The 12,994-nt window shown below is 50.3% G+C and overlaps 1 protein-coding gene and 1 long non-coding RNA gene across 6 annotated transcripts in view; both read left to right on the top strand.

Annotated features, from left to right (window-relative positions):
* The window catches only part of LOC127195442 (uncharacterized), a 167,807-nt gene extending 163,792 nt beyond the window's left edge, over positions 1–4,015 (top strand). For both annotated transcript variants that reach the window (XR_007831384.1, XR_007831382.1), the window contains exon 4: positions 3,777–4,015. This is a non-coding gene — a long non-coding RNA (uncharacterized LOC127195442). The remainder of the gene's footprint in view (positions 1–3,776) is intronic.
* Positions 4,016–4,038: 23 nt separating this feature from the next.
* Positions 4,039–12,994, top strand: part of Trerf1 (transcriptional regulating factor 1) — a 43,002-nt gene continuing 34,046 nt past the window's right edge. For 2 of the 4 annotated variants that reach the window (XM_051152850.1, XM_051152849.1), the window contains exons 1-4: positions 4,039–5,496; positions 6,814–6,860; positions 8,489–8,639; positions 10,095–10,349. In XM_051152850.1, coding sequence (XP_051008807.1) covers positions 4,060–5,496; positions 6,814–6,860; positions 8,489–8,639; positions 10,095–10,349 — 1,890 coding nt within the window. In that variant the 5' untranslated portion in view covers positions 4,039–4,059. Of the gene's footprint in view, positions 5,497–6,813; positions 6,861–8,488; positions 8,640–10,094; positions 10,410–12,994 lie in introns of all 4 variants that reach the window. The other 2 variants (XM_051152848.1, XM_051152851.1) reach the window with 2 other exon arrangements.

Genomic DNA, 12,994 nt, shown 5'->3' with positions numbered 1-12,994 from the left:
TTATTTTCAAGCATTCCTTTGAGTTCTCTCCTACTCTTTTGTATGTCACTTTTAGCCTGTGAGTTTCGAACCATGTGTGAACATTCAGATAGATACACAAATTGTATCCCAAGTAAACAGCACGTGGTGTTGCCATGGCCTCCCTGTGCTGTGTGGGGAAGTCACTGTCCTGTCTTAGTTGAAGGAATGATGTCATGGTAGCTGTGAGCCAGGCACTGTTCCGGTCCCAGGGGACACATGTCTGGGTCTCAGTTTCTCTACTTGTTTTGTTGTTGTTGTTTTGTTTTGTTTTTCGAGACAGGGTTTCTCTGTGTAGCCCGGACTGTCCCGTACTCACTTTGTAGACCTTGAACTCACAGCGGTCCACCTGCCTCTGCCTCCTCCCAAGTGCTGGGATTAAAGGCGTGCGCCACCACGCCCCGCTCAGTTTCTCCATTTGTACTGTGAGGAAACTAGATGATCCTTAAGACTGTGTGTGACCTTCAGCTTGAGCATCAGGAGACACTAGGAAGGCTCAAAAGAACACAGCCTGGCAACCAGGAAGGCAGAGGCAGAGGGTGAGGAGTTCAAGGTCCTTGGCTACTCAGCAAGTTTTGGGACCAGCCTAGGCTACCTGATACTCTGTCTCAAAACAACAAAAAATTATGTAGACTGCCTGAGCCTGCCCAAAGCTTCTGAGCTGTGTGTGTGTGTGTGTGTGTGTGTGTGTGTGTGTGTGTAGGAAGAGCACAGATGGTGCTGATGTTGCAAGCATCCCAGGAACTGAGAAGTCACTAGAGGCCCACCTAGGGGCCGTGCTCATAAGGAAAAAGCTTCAGCCCTGCTGTGGATAGACTAAGGAATAGAGTTGCTCCCTCTAGCTCAGACTGCAGGGCCATCCTTCTCTCTCCCCAGCACTTTGGGAGGACAGAGCGACATGATCTAGCTTCCATCCCCTGCATAGGATGTCTGTGCTGAGTGACATGCACAGGTGTTTGCCTGCATGCATGCGTGTGCACCATCTGTGTGTCTGGTGCCCTAAGAGGTCAGATGAGGATGTCATATCCTCTGGAACTGGAGTCACAGACAGTTGTGAGTCGCCTTGTGGATGATGGGAACAGAACCTGGGTCCTATACAAAAGCAGCAAGTGCCCTTAACCACTCTACACTTTTCTTTTCTTTTTTTAAATTACATTTTGTTTGTTAGTGTGCGTGTGCATGTGTGCTCTTACGGGAGTCAGAACACCACTTGGACAGTCAGTTTTCCCAGTCTACCCGGTTGATCTCAGGGATTGAACTCAGGTCTGCAGGGTTGGTGGCAAGCACACTGACCCTCTGAGCCATTCCATCAGCTCCACGGCTGAGTTTCTGACAAGGCTGTGGTGCCCCACTGTGGACATCTGCGCCTGGTTCCATGGCTTCATTCATGCTGTTTCCTTCTCTGGAACACCGTGATGGGTCCCCTTAAGTTCTGTTTGTCCGTGGAGAAATCTGTCTGTTCCAGCATCGACTCGACCACTCCTGTCTTAACTCTGGGAGACCAGATCATTGTTCTGTGGTTTGTCTTGCTCACTGGCACAGTTTAAAGGAGGAGGTTGGTTTCCTGTGGCTGCAAGCCTGATGGCCTGAGTTTGATGACCTGAGTTTGATCCCCTGAATACTCAAAGGTGGAAGGAAAAAAAAAAACCACTCCACATGGTTGTCCTCCAATCTCCACATGAGCACTGTGACATCTTCACACACGCGTGCGCACACACACACACACACTTTTTAAAATGTTTTAAATTTATGGTATGTATATATGGTGTGCGTGTGCCTCCACAAGCACCACACACATGGTGCCCAAACATACATATAAGGAAAGTATAAAATACAAATAATGAAAATAGCCGAAAACATTTTTGAGCAACTTTGAAAAGTGTTCCTTTTAGTTCGCAATCCCAGGTGACAGCCCATCACTGTGGGAAAGTCACAGCAGTGGGAGCTTGAGACAGCTGGTCATGTCACATCTCCAGTCATAAAAAGAAAGAAATGAATGAATGCGTGCTTGTTTGCTTGCTCTTGCATGCTGGTGCTCCACTTGATTTCTCCATGCTTATGCAGGTCCGAAGCCCCTGCCTGAGGAATGGTGCTGCCCACAGGGGACTCCCACATCAACTAATCCTCCACATAGACATGCCCACAGCCAACCCAATGTGGACAACCCCTCATTGACTCTCTTCCCAGGTGACTGTGGGTTGTGTCAAGTTGACAGTTAAAACCAACCATTACGGTGCGACTGGGCAAGAAGCCCTGGCTATAAACACTAACCAGCTCCCCTATGGTGTGGGCCATCTTTTGAGCAGCAGAGGAGCCTGGTACTGGAACATGTCACCCCTGTTCCCAGCACCCTGGCACATCTGCTGAGGAGCCTTAAGTGACCCACCCCCTCACTGTCCCCAACAGCTCAAACTCAGGGTCAACTCCAGATGTTTCTGCTTTAAAACCCTCCCTAAAATAAGATTGTAAAACTCCTTTTTCTTAAGATTTTTTTGAGACAGGATCTCATGTAGCCCAGAATGGCCTTCAGCACCTCTTGATCCTCCTGCCTCTGAGCCCTGGGATTACAGGCATGTGTTGCCACACCCAACTTAGAATTTTCCAAAACTCTTTACCCACTCCCACTCATGTTCAAGTTTACATCTACAGTTTTTATCGTGTTTGCCGATGTGATTTCCTGCATATTATAAATATTGAATTTTTTTAAGTGAAACTATGACATCACTTCTAAATTTATCCCATGGAACCTAAACACCCTAGCCATTTAGTACCCACCCATTAGTCATCCAACACACACAGACACACACTCACACACACACACATACACACACACTAACACACCACCACCACCACCACTCAATACGCATACATATATATACACACTGTGTCCTCTCTTTTCCCTTGAAATTTTATTTGTATTTCACTTCCTCTAGAAATTCTATATGTAATATATATTTTAGGTTAAAAGCTCTTTTGTGCTGGGCGCAGTGGCGCACGCCTGTAATCCCAGCACTCGGGGAGGCAGAGGCAGGCAGATCGCTGTGAGTTCAAGGCCAGCCTGGTCTACAAAGTGAGTCCAAGGCAGCCAAGGCTACACAGAGAGACCCTGTCTCGAAAAACTCAAAACCCCTGAGAACTGTTCCTCTTGGAGTCTGGAGTGTGTGGGCAGCGCTTGCAAAGCCCTCATGCACTCCCAGAGCGTCACAGCCCGGTTTAAAGATGACTGAAGAACTGGAATTGAGGAGGAGAAGCCTTGGAAGGGGGCCCATTTGCTGCACAAACATGAGGACCTGAGTTCAAATCTCTAGCATGCATAGAAAAAGCTCAGTGTGGCTATTGGTGGCTAGAACTCCAGCACTGTGGGTGGCATAGAAAGAGGGACCACTGAGGCTTGCTGGCCACTAATCTAACACAGAGTTCAACGAGAGACCCTGGGATAAGGTGGGAGTTGGTTGAGCGGGACACCTGATGTCCTCCTCCGACACTTACATTCCCTGCACGTGAGTATACACACCACACACGCCATGGCGCTCCCACGGAGGTCAGAGTACAGTTTTCAGGAGTCAGATCTCTCCTTCCACCACGTGGTCCCTGGCTTTGAACTGAGGTCATCAGGCTTAGTGGTTAGTGCCTTAACCTGCTGATCCACCACACTAGCCTTCCCTGTACTTACCTTTTATTAATGGCCACAATATACACAATGGCTTGTCATGAAGCATCCAGGGAGATAATTTTGTCCTTTGCATCCTGTCTTCCAGGTGTGAAAAACGTTTCCCCACCTTCGTGGTGTCTGGTCCGTACCTCAGCCCGAGTGAGGATGTAGACACCTCGACTCTGCACATGTGTGGTTCAAGCCAACGGGAACCCCTGCCTCCGGCCACCCTCACAGACATGTCAGCTGTGGAGTAGGGTGGACACTTCCGCTCATCTTCTCAGGGTTTCAGGATTTTTGGATTTCCTTCATTCCCTCTTTTTTTTTTTTTTTTTTTTTTCTTTTCTCTTTCCTTTAAAAAAAAAAAAAACCATTCATAACCAAGGAGAATGGGGGACCAGCAGCTGTACAAGACCAACCACGTAGCGCATGGTGGTGAGAACCTCTTCTATCAACAGGCACCCCTCGGTGTCCACAGCGGGCTGAACCACAGCTATGGAAATACAATCTCGGGGGCTGGAATGGATGCCCCGCAGGCCTCACCCATCTCGCCTCACTTCCCTCAAGATGCTCGGGATGGTCTGGGCTTGCCTCTTGGCTCCAAAAACCTTGGCCAAATGGATACCTCCAGGCAGGGGGGATGGGGAAGCCATGCGGGACCCGGGAACCACGTCCAGCTTCGTAGCAACTTGGCCAACTCAAACATGATGTGGGGAGCGCCGACCCAGGTGGAGCCTGCGGATGGCTACCAATACACGTATTCCCAGGCCAGTGAGATCCGGACCCAGAAACTCACCAGTGGCGTTTTACACAAGCTAGACTCTTTCACCCAGGTATTTGCCAACCAAAACCTGCGAATTCAGGTCAACAATATGGCCCAGGTGCTGCACACCCAGTCAGCAGTGATGGACGGGGCCTCTGACAGTGCCCTCCGTCAGCTGCTGTCTCAGAAGCCTGTGGAGCCCTCAGCTATAGCTTCCCGCTACCAGCAGGTGCCCCAGCAGCCTCACCCTGGTTTCACAGGGGGACTGCCCAAACCAGCCCTTCCAGTCGGGCAGCACACTCCCCAAGGGCACCTGTATTATGACTACCAGCAGCCCCTGGCCCAGATGGCAATGCAAGGAGGACAGCCACTGCAAGCCCCTCAGGTGCTGCCCAGCCATATGCAACCAATGCAGCAGCACCAATATTACCCGCAGCCGCCACCTCAGCAGCAGCAAGCAGGGCTGCAGCGGATCTCTGTGCAAGAAATGCAACAGCAACAGCAGCAGCAGATTCGCCCCTCGCAGCCTCAGCAGCAACAGCAGCAGCAGCAGCAGCAGCTCCAACTGCAGCAGCGGCAGGGTTCACTGCAGATACCTCAGTATTATCAGCCCCAACCCATGATGCAACACTTGCAAGAACAGCAGCCGCCGCCGATGCACCTGCAGCCCCCTTCCTACCACAGGGACCCCCATCAGTATACCCCAGAGCAGGCACATGCTGTCCAGCTGATCCAGCTGGGCTCCATGCCCCAGTATTATTATCAAGAGCCTCAACAGCCCTATAGCCACCCCCTCTACCAGCAGAGCCACCTGTCCCAGCACCAGCAGCGGGAAGACAGTCAGTTGAAGTCATATTCTAGTGACAGACAGACTCCGGCTCTGCTGAGCTCCCATGGGGACATGGGGCCTCCTGATACAGGGGTGGCAGACCCAACAAGCTCAGAAATGACTCGGGTCAGCAGCACCCTTCCTCACCAACCGCTCCTGTCCCCCAGCGGGATCCACCTCAACAACATGGGGTCTCAGCATCAGCAGCCGTCTCCCAGTGCGATGTGGCCCCAGGTATCTCAGAGTTGAAGTTTCTCCCCATAGCTGCGTGTGCAACAGACCCAGTTCTCTCTCCAACCTTCACCCTTTACGTTCTTTATACGTTTCACAAAGGTTAACCTACGTGTGCCAGGCACTGTGTGTGCCAGGCACTTGGAATACAGAATCAATTTGGCTTCAGTCCTTGGCCCTGGGGATTTGTTATCTCACTAAGGAGATGGCTAGAATATTGTAGTAAGTCCTATGTGGTTGATGTAATGATCAGGACCTCGAGTCAGGGCCTGGAGGACAGGGGGTGACTCAGTTCAATCATGGGGTACGGGGTGGAGCTTGGCAGCAAGGGCTTGCAATGCCGCCACTGGGGAAGCAGAAACCAGAGGATCCCTGGGGCTCACCAGCCAGCCAGCCTAGTTCGGTATAGAGTTCCAAGCCAGTGAGAGACCCTGTCTCAAAAAGAACAAGTTGGGCTGTCACGATGGCTCAGTAGGGAGTGGCACCTACTGCTGCCTGCCTGAGGACCTGCACTCCATCCCCCACCACCCAGGAGAAAGGAGAGTACTGACCCCAACATGTTGTCTGTTGGCTTCCACACACATGTCGTAGCAGCACATACACACATATAATAAATAAGTGTAATAAAATTAGCGACATGGACAGTGCCTGGGGAACAACGAGCCAAAGCTGGCCTAACCTCTGACCTCCACTCAAGTGCCTACATGTGCATGCATAACCATGTGCCCCTGCACACAGACAAATACACACATATGTGCAGTGTCTGTAACGGAGGCCAGGGGACCACACCGTGGACATGTCTCACCCCTACTGAATGCATCCCCAAGACACAGATTGTCCTCTGACTCCTGCACAGATACTCCCCGCAACACACGTGCACCATACCACACAAGCCATGCATGTACTCGTAGGCCCAACGTTTTGGGGTTTTAAGAAAATTCTATCGGGCCTCCTGGAATGATGCTGTGCTCTTCATTCCTTTTCTGGCCCATTGTGGGGAGAGACCCAGCTAGTGCAGAATAGATGCAAACAAAGTAAGGAGGGTGGAAGGAGGTTGTGTCCCAGCTGGGGCTGGTATCAGCTGTGATTCGGGGAGTAGGGGAAGAAGTCAGATGCGGAACAAAGACGTGTAGACTTGTCAGGGTAATCCTGAGCAGCGAAGGTTCTGGAAGGTTATGATCCTGGTGTTCAGACCACTTGAGATTCCTCACGTTTGGTTTCTCTCTCTCTCTCTCTCTCTCTCTCTCTCTCTCTCTCTCTCTCTCTCTCTCTCTCTCTCTTTCTTGTTTTCTTTTGGTGTCCTGTTTGGCTCAAAATTAGATGCACCTACCTGACGGGAGAACCCAGCCAGGGTCCCCGGAATCAAGGTATGACCAAAGATTTGAACTATCTGGGAGGCTGGGGGTTTTCTTGGGTTGTTTAAGTAACTCGCTTCTAAATCCAAGGTCAATGTTTCAAAGAAAGTATAGGAAAAGCAGTAGCAGGTGTGCTTGAGCACTTACTGTATGATTAACCCACGTGTTCCAGGGAGTAAGACACCAGTGAGGCAGGCATTGCTGCCGGGCGCCTGTCAATCATAAGTCCTCGATTATCCTTGGCCACTGCTGTTCTCATCTCAGAGATGAGAGCACTGAGCTCAGAGAGCTGAAGGTACCCCTAGAGTGAGGCGCAGTAAGGAGTTTGGCTGCCATGTGTTGTGTTCTCTCTCTCTCAGAGAGACCCCCCCTGCCTCTGCCTCTCCAAGTGCTGGGATTACAGGGGTGCACCACAGTGCATGCTCTTCTTTATCTATTTAGTCAACAAGGACTTGCTGAGCACCTTCTGTGTACCAGGCTTAAAGCCGGACTTTGGGCGTGTGGCAGTGAATAGCGCAGACTCACTTGCTTCTCTCATAACCATGGTGGGTGGTCCTGAAAGCTGTGGATGAGAAAGCCCCAGTGCCTGGAGGCCTGAAATGATGGATGATGTGTCCTGTGGGACCTAGTTTTAAGGAAGCACTTTCTGCTGGAGAGATGGCTTAGCAGGAAAGAGCGCTTGCTGGTCTTACAGCCGACTGGAGTTGGAGACCCAGCACCCACAAGAGGGGGCTCACAGCTGCACGTGCAATACAAGTAACTGAAACACTACACACACACACACACACACACACACACACACACACACACTTTTTTTTAAAGAGATTTTTAAATTTTTATTTATTTATTGTATATGAGTGCTTTTTCTGCAGGAGAGGGCATCAGATCACATTATAGATGGTTGTGAACCACCATGTGGTTGCTGGGAATTGAACTCAGGACCTCTGGAAGAGCAGGTGGTGCTCTTAACCACTGAGCCATCTCTCCAGCCCCACACTTTTTTTTTTTTTTTTTTTTTTTTTTTTTTTTTTAAAGAAGAAGCAGCTCTCCCAGGCCAGTGAGGTGGCTCTGCAGACAGAGGTGCTAAGCCTGATGACGACTTGAATTTGAACCCTGGGGCCTATATAGCAAAAGGAAAGAGATGACTCCAAGTTGTCCTCTGACCTCACACGCACACACACTATGGCATACATTACACAGGTATATGCACACACACAATATATGTAAATCTATTTTGTTTTTTAAGAAAGAAAGCCTTGGCCGGGCGTGATGGCTCGAGCCTTTAATCCCAGCACTCGGGAGGTAGAGGCAGGAGGATTGCTGTGAGTTCGAGGCCAGCATGGTTTACAAAGTGAGTCTAGGACAGCCAAGGCTACACAGAGAGACCCTGTCTCAAAAAATAAATAAATAAATAGATAGATAAATAAATAAATAATTAAGAAAGAAAGCTTTGCTCCCTCTGAGCCTCAGTTTTTCTATCTGAACATTGGGTTTGGTTCTCTGGAGGCTATCAAAGCCATGGGCAGTGGAGGATTAGATAAATAAAATGGGTTCGTTGTAGGTGTGAGGCCTTGTGATAAATTCTTGTTTTCCTTTCCTCAACGTGTACGTCCATTCCATGTGACCCTGCCCTTCATCAGTGGCCAAACCAAAGGAGCGTTTGGGGAGCAGTTTGATGCCAAGAACAAGCTGACATGCTCCATCTGCCTGAAGGAGTTCAAAAGCCTGCCTGCCCTGAACGGCCACATGCGGTCCCATGGGGGAATGAGGGCCTCCCCCAGCCTCAAACAGGTCAGCAGGAGCCCACCTCATCCTTTGCAGATCATGTGCTGCTTGCTTTGCTTTGCTGCTGTCAGAGTGAGACAGGGGGATGGCTGTGCCTTTTGTGGGCACCAGGAGGAGCCCAGTCCTCCCTGGGAGCCAGCCAGATCACACAGCCCCCACTTCTCTGGCTTTAGAGACAAAGTCAAAAGAGGGGTGCTAGAAATTGCTTTAGGGAATCCTATATCTTCTCCCAGAGAAGGATGCAGAGGGAACTGTGCAAATGTGACGTATATAAACATGTAAATGCAGAGGATACAGCTTGAAATATTCAAGGCCATAACAAGATGGTCTTTGAGATCAGTGGTCAGTGGCTATGAAAAAAGCATATAACTCTCAAACTCTTGGCCAGAATGTTCTGTTCATCCATGCGATGGTGAACGTCTGTTGGCAGGGTCCAGGGACCCTGCATACTCTCAGGGTAACCCGGTGGATAGTGGCATAGGAAACTGTCTTTGGGTTAGGTTAAAACTCATAGAATTCCCTGAAACTTCTTTGAATATTGAATTTATGAGATTCACTCTCCCGTCTCCATTCCCTGGCCATGCCAGGTAAGAGGAGGAGTTTGTCTTTCAAGTTTTAAAATGTTTTTTAAATTTATTTTTATTTTGTGTGCATTGGTGCTTTGCCTGGATGTATACTGGATTACAGACAGTTGTGAGCTGCCATGTGGGTACTGGGAAAGAGCTGGGAAGAGCAGCCAGTGTTTTTAACCACTGAGCCATCTCTCTAGCCTGTCTTCGCTTTTTCAAAACAGGATGTTGCCAGGTGGATCATGGCTCGTGCCTATATAATCCCAAAGTTCAAGAGGGAGAGACAGGAGGATCACTGCAAGTTGAATCCAGCCTGGTTTACATAGCAAGTTTCATGCTAGCCAAGGCAACATAGCAAGACCCTGTCTCAAAAACAGAAAAGGAAAATGTTGGTTTTTTGTTTTTGTTTTTGTTTTTGTTTTTTTTAGCATTACACTCCTGTCATCCAGGCTGAGGCAGGAGAATCCTCAGTTTGAGGCCAGTTTGGCTCCTCTGGAGAACCTGTCTCAAAGAAACAAACGAAACCACAGCATATTTTGCGTTTTCAATGTGGTTTCCTAACCTGAATAAAAATGTAGGCTGTGATGACTGTTTCTATTAGACACCTTGAGTAAACTGAGGCCCAAGGAATGGTAGGCTCCTGCATAAGGTCACATGTTCGGTTTTGAGCGACAAAAGCCCCGCCAACTCTTTTTTTTTTTTTTTTTTTTTTAATTTTCATATAAAGTGATAATGTAAACGTAGCTCAGGGACCCTGAGTTAGAGGAAGAGACCACCCAGCTGTGGCTTTCTGTTTCCCCACCACTGATGCCCTGGAACTTCTGAGGAAAAGCAAGTCCCCCTTGGGAGAGCTGCTTTCAGCCCAGGATCAAAGCCTTTATTGTCTATGTAGGAGGAAGGAGAGAAGGCGCCAGCGCCTCAGCCTCAGCCTCAGCCCCAGCCGCCACTGCCACCTCCGCCTCCACCGCCACCGCAGCTCCCTCCTGAGGCAGACCGCCTCACGCCTATGGTCATGCCCGTGTCTGTCCCTGTCAAGCTTCTCCCGCCCAAGCCCAGCTCTCAGGGGTTCACCAACAGCGTCGCTGCCACCCCCTCGGCCAGAGACAAGCCAGCCAGCTCGACGTCGGACGACGAGATGCCTGTGCTCGTGAGGATGGCCCTGTCCCCCCCTCGCTCTCCCCAAGGGGCTGCCCCTCGTGCGTCCGCTGTGAGTTGCTGTGCTGCCACACCTTGCCTGGGGTGGGGACGTCTCTTTGCTTTCCTGGAGATGAGGAAGGCTTTTCCGGAGTCACTGGCCTAAGCTCAGATACGAGAGAGTCTCCTTTTCAGTCAGGTCCAGGCTTAACAGGCCACCTGCATTTGACCACCCATCCCATGCTTGTTACTCCCCCAGGCTAATGGCCTGGACCCAGTTCTGAGAACTGACTCGTTCTCCTGCTTAAATGTAAATGATAACCCGGTTGGCAGACATCAATATAACCTTGCCAGTTACTAAGATATGAAAAGCGTCTTGGCAACGAACAGCTCTTGCCTTGTCCTGGTCCTCTCCCAAAACCTCTGGCTTCTCCCCAGATCCAGCTGCCCAAAAGGTAACCCTGGGAAGGGCGGCGCCTCTGGGAAGTAGCCGCAGCAGCATTGGCTCGCATGATCTGCCTTGCCAATAGCTTCATCGTCACACCCGCTTAAAATACTCTGGGGGACGAGGGTCCATTACAGTTCCCATAATACGCCCAGTGAAAGCCGGACACCGCAAATCTCAGGAAAGCAAAGTGATGTGTGGTTCTCACTCACTGTTAACTTCCTTTTGCCTTCATCACTCCTTCCTCTTCTCTCTGCCTCGTCTTCTCTCTACCCTTGGGGGTTTTATGACCTCCATGCTTGGCCATACCAGGCCTGTCCTTTCCCTCAGAGTTGGGTCTTATATGTCCAGAGAGAGGGAGTGGCTCCCGGGAGTCTAGGGGACATGAGGAGAGGGTTGGAACATTCAAAGACAGCTGTCTGGGGCTCTTGTGTGACATTGAGGCCCAGAAGCCAGGAGGCTAAGGGACAGCCTCCATATTCTGGCCAGAGGCAGCTAGCAACAGGATAAGGTGAAACAACTCCGCCACATGCACACCCCTTGCCTGGGGAAGTTGTGAGGATTGATGTCATTGTCACATAGGGATTGCAGCCACCCATCTCACTGATGACAGTGAGAAGAGGGGGGCCTAGGGAGAAACCTGTGCCCTGCAGGTGACAAGACGGAAATACAGATGTCTCCAGCGAAAATGGTGCTCCTCTTACAAGCTCACGGCTTTACATATGAGTGAGAGCTCTACTCTGAATTTGGGCCTTGGCCTTCTCCCCGGCCAGTGACGTAAAACTATAGGACATCAGCCTTCTCTCAGGACACCCAGTAGTGGCTTGACGCCACGGCCCCCAATCAGCTAAGTGATCATGAGGGCACAGTGACTGCTGTGCCATGGGCTGCAGAGCTAGGCTGCTCTGTGAGTGAGTTGCATGCAAGGCATTTTAAACTTAGTTATTTTGGGTTAACTGTGGGTTATTTGGATTGGAGCTCCCTCATAAATCAGGGTGCACCTATATACCAGGCAGGTGGGCCCAACAAGCAAGACAGTAGTGGTAGGTCATTATGGGAGTTCCAAGTAGGCAGGGGTGGACTTTGGCTTAATGCAGGGATGAGAGACACCATCAGCTGACAGGCAGGCTCAAGTGGAAGCTACTTGCAGGTGGAATGATTAAAGAGTGACATAAAAAACAGTTTAAGATCCAAGGACGAGCTCTAACTTCTAATCTCAGTTCTGGGATAAGGCCAACTTGAGAATGTCCCTCCCGGAGTCTCAATTAATTTCCCCCAGAGTGTTGGGACTTACCAGTGGACTTCTTCCTCCCCGGGGGTAGGAGCCTTATAAAACTCAGATTATTATTATTATTATTATTATTATTATTATTATTATTATTATTATTATTGTTATTATTATTATTATTATTTTCTCTGCCTCGTTTAAATACTTCAGACGTGTCCCAAATGTGACAGTCTAGGCGGTGTGACATTCTGAGTGGTGCCTCTGGTTCAGGTGGCTCAGAGAACCTTGCCTGGGAGATGGTAAGGCATTATTTGCGGGGCGGGGGGGGGGGGGGTTGACAGGCACCAGAAAAGAAAGAATCTTAAAAGGACTTTTGACCCTGTGGTCGTAAGTTTGGGCTCCAGAGCAGAGTTGAGATCACCAGGAGCTCCACATTACTAAAAAGACCTCCTCAGTGACCCAGGGACAGGGTTTAAAAGTTTCCAGATTTGTTCCTCAGTTAAGGATGGGGATGTGTAAAGCCGCCATTTCCAAACACCCTCCTCAGCCTCGAGGCTCCTTGCGCCTCAGGGTGTGAAGCGCCCCTACCAGAGGAAAGGAGGGAGGTACTGGTCTAAAGACACCCCCGTTGGCCCTCCCTCAGGGAGCTCCACACTGAAGCCCGGAGTCCCTCGCCCCCTCATCCTTCACCTCCCGAAGAGCCCCCGTCCAAGAGGTTGGGATGGCACCTTGGAAGACGAGAGAGTTTAGAGTGAAGTAGTGGGTGTGAGGGAAAGGGCAGAGCCCACACGACTGGAGACCGGCGGGTGAGAGGAGCCCAAAGCTGAGGGGGGCGCTAGGGCGGGTCACATGGCCTGGAGGCAGCTGGTCATGTGACCATGAAAGCCTTTCCCATCACCCCTTGCTGCTGTCTTCACTCGCCACTCTGGCACTAGAGCTGCTGGGCACTGCAGCTGTGCCTTCGCACCTCAGAGCCTCTCCACAG

Source organism: Acomys russatus, chromosome 11 (genome assembly GCF_903995435.1).
Source record: "Acomys russatus chromosome 11, mAcoRus1.1, whole genome shotgun sequence".
Classification (NCBI taxonomy): Eukaryota; Metazoa; Chordata; class Mammalia; order Rodentia; family Muridae; genus Acomys; species Acomys russatus.
The sequence above is the reverse complement of the archived record's forward strand: the minus strand, read 5'-3'. Positions and strand labels throughout refer to the sequence as shown.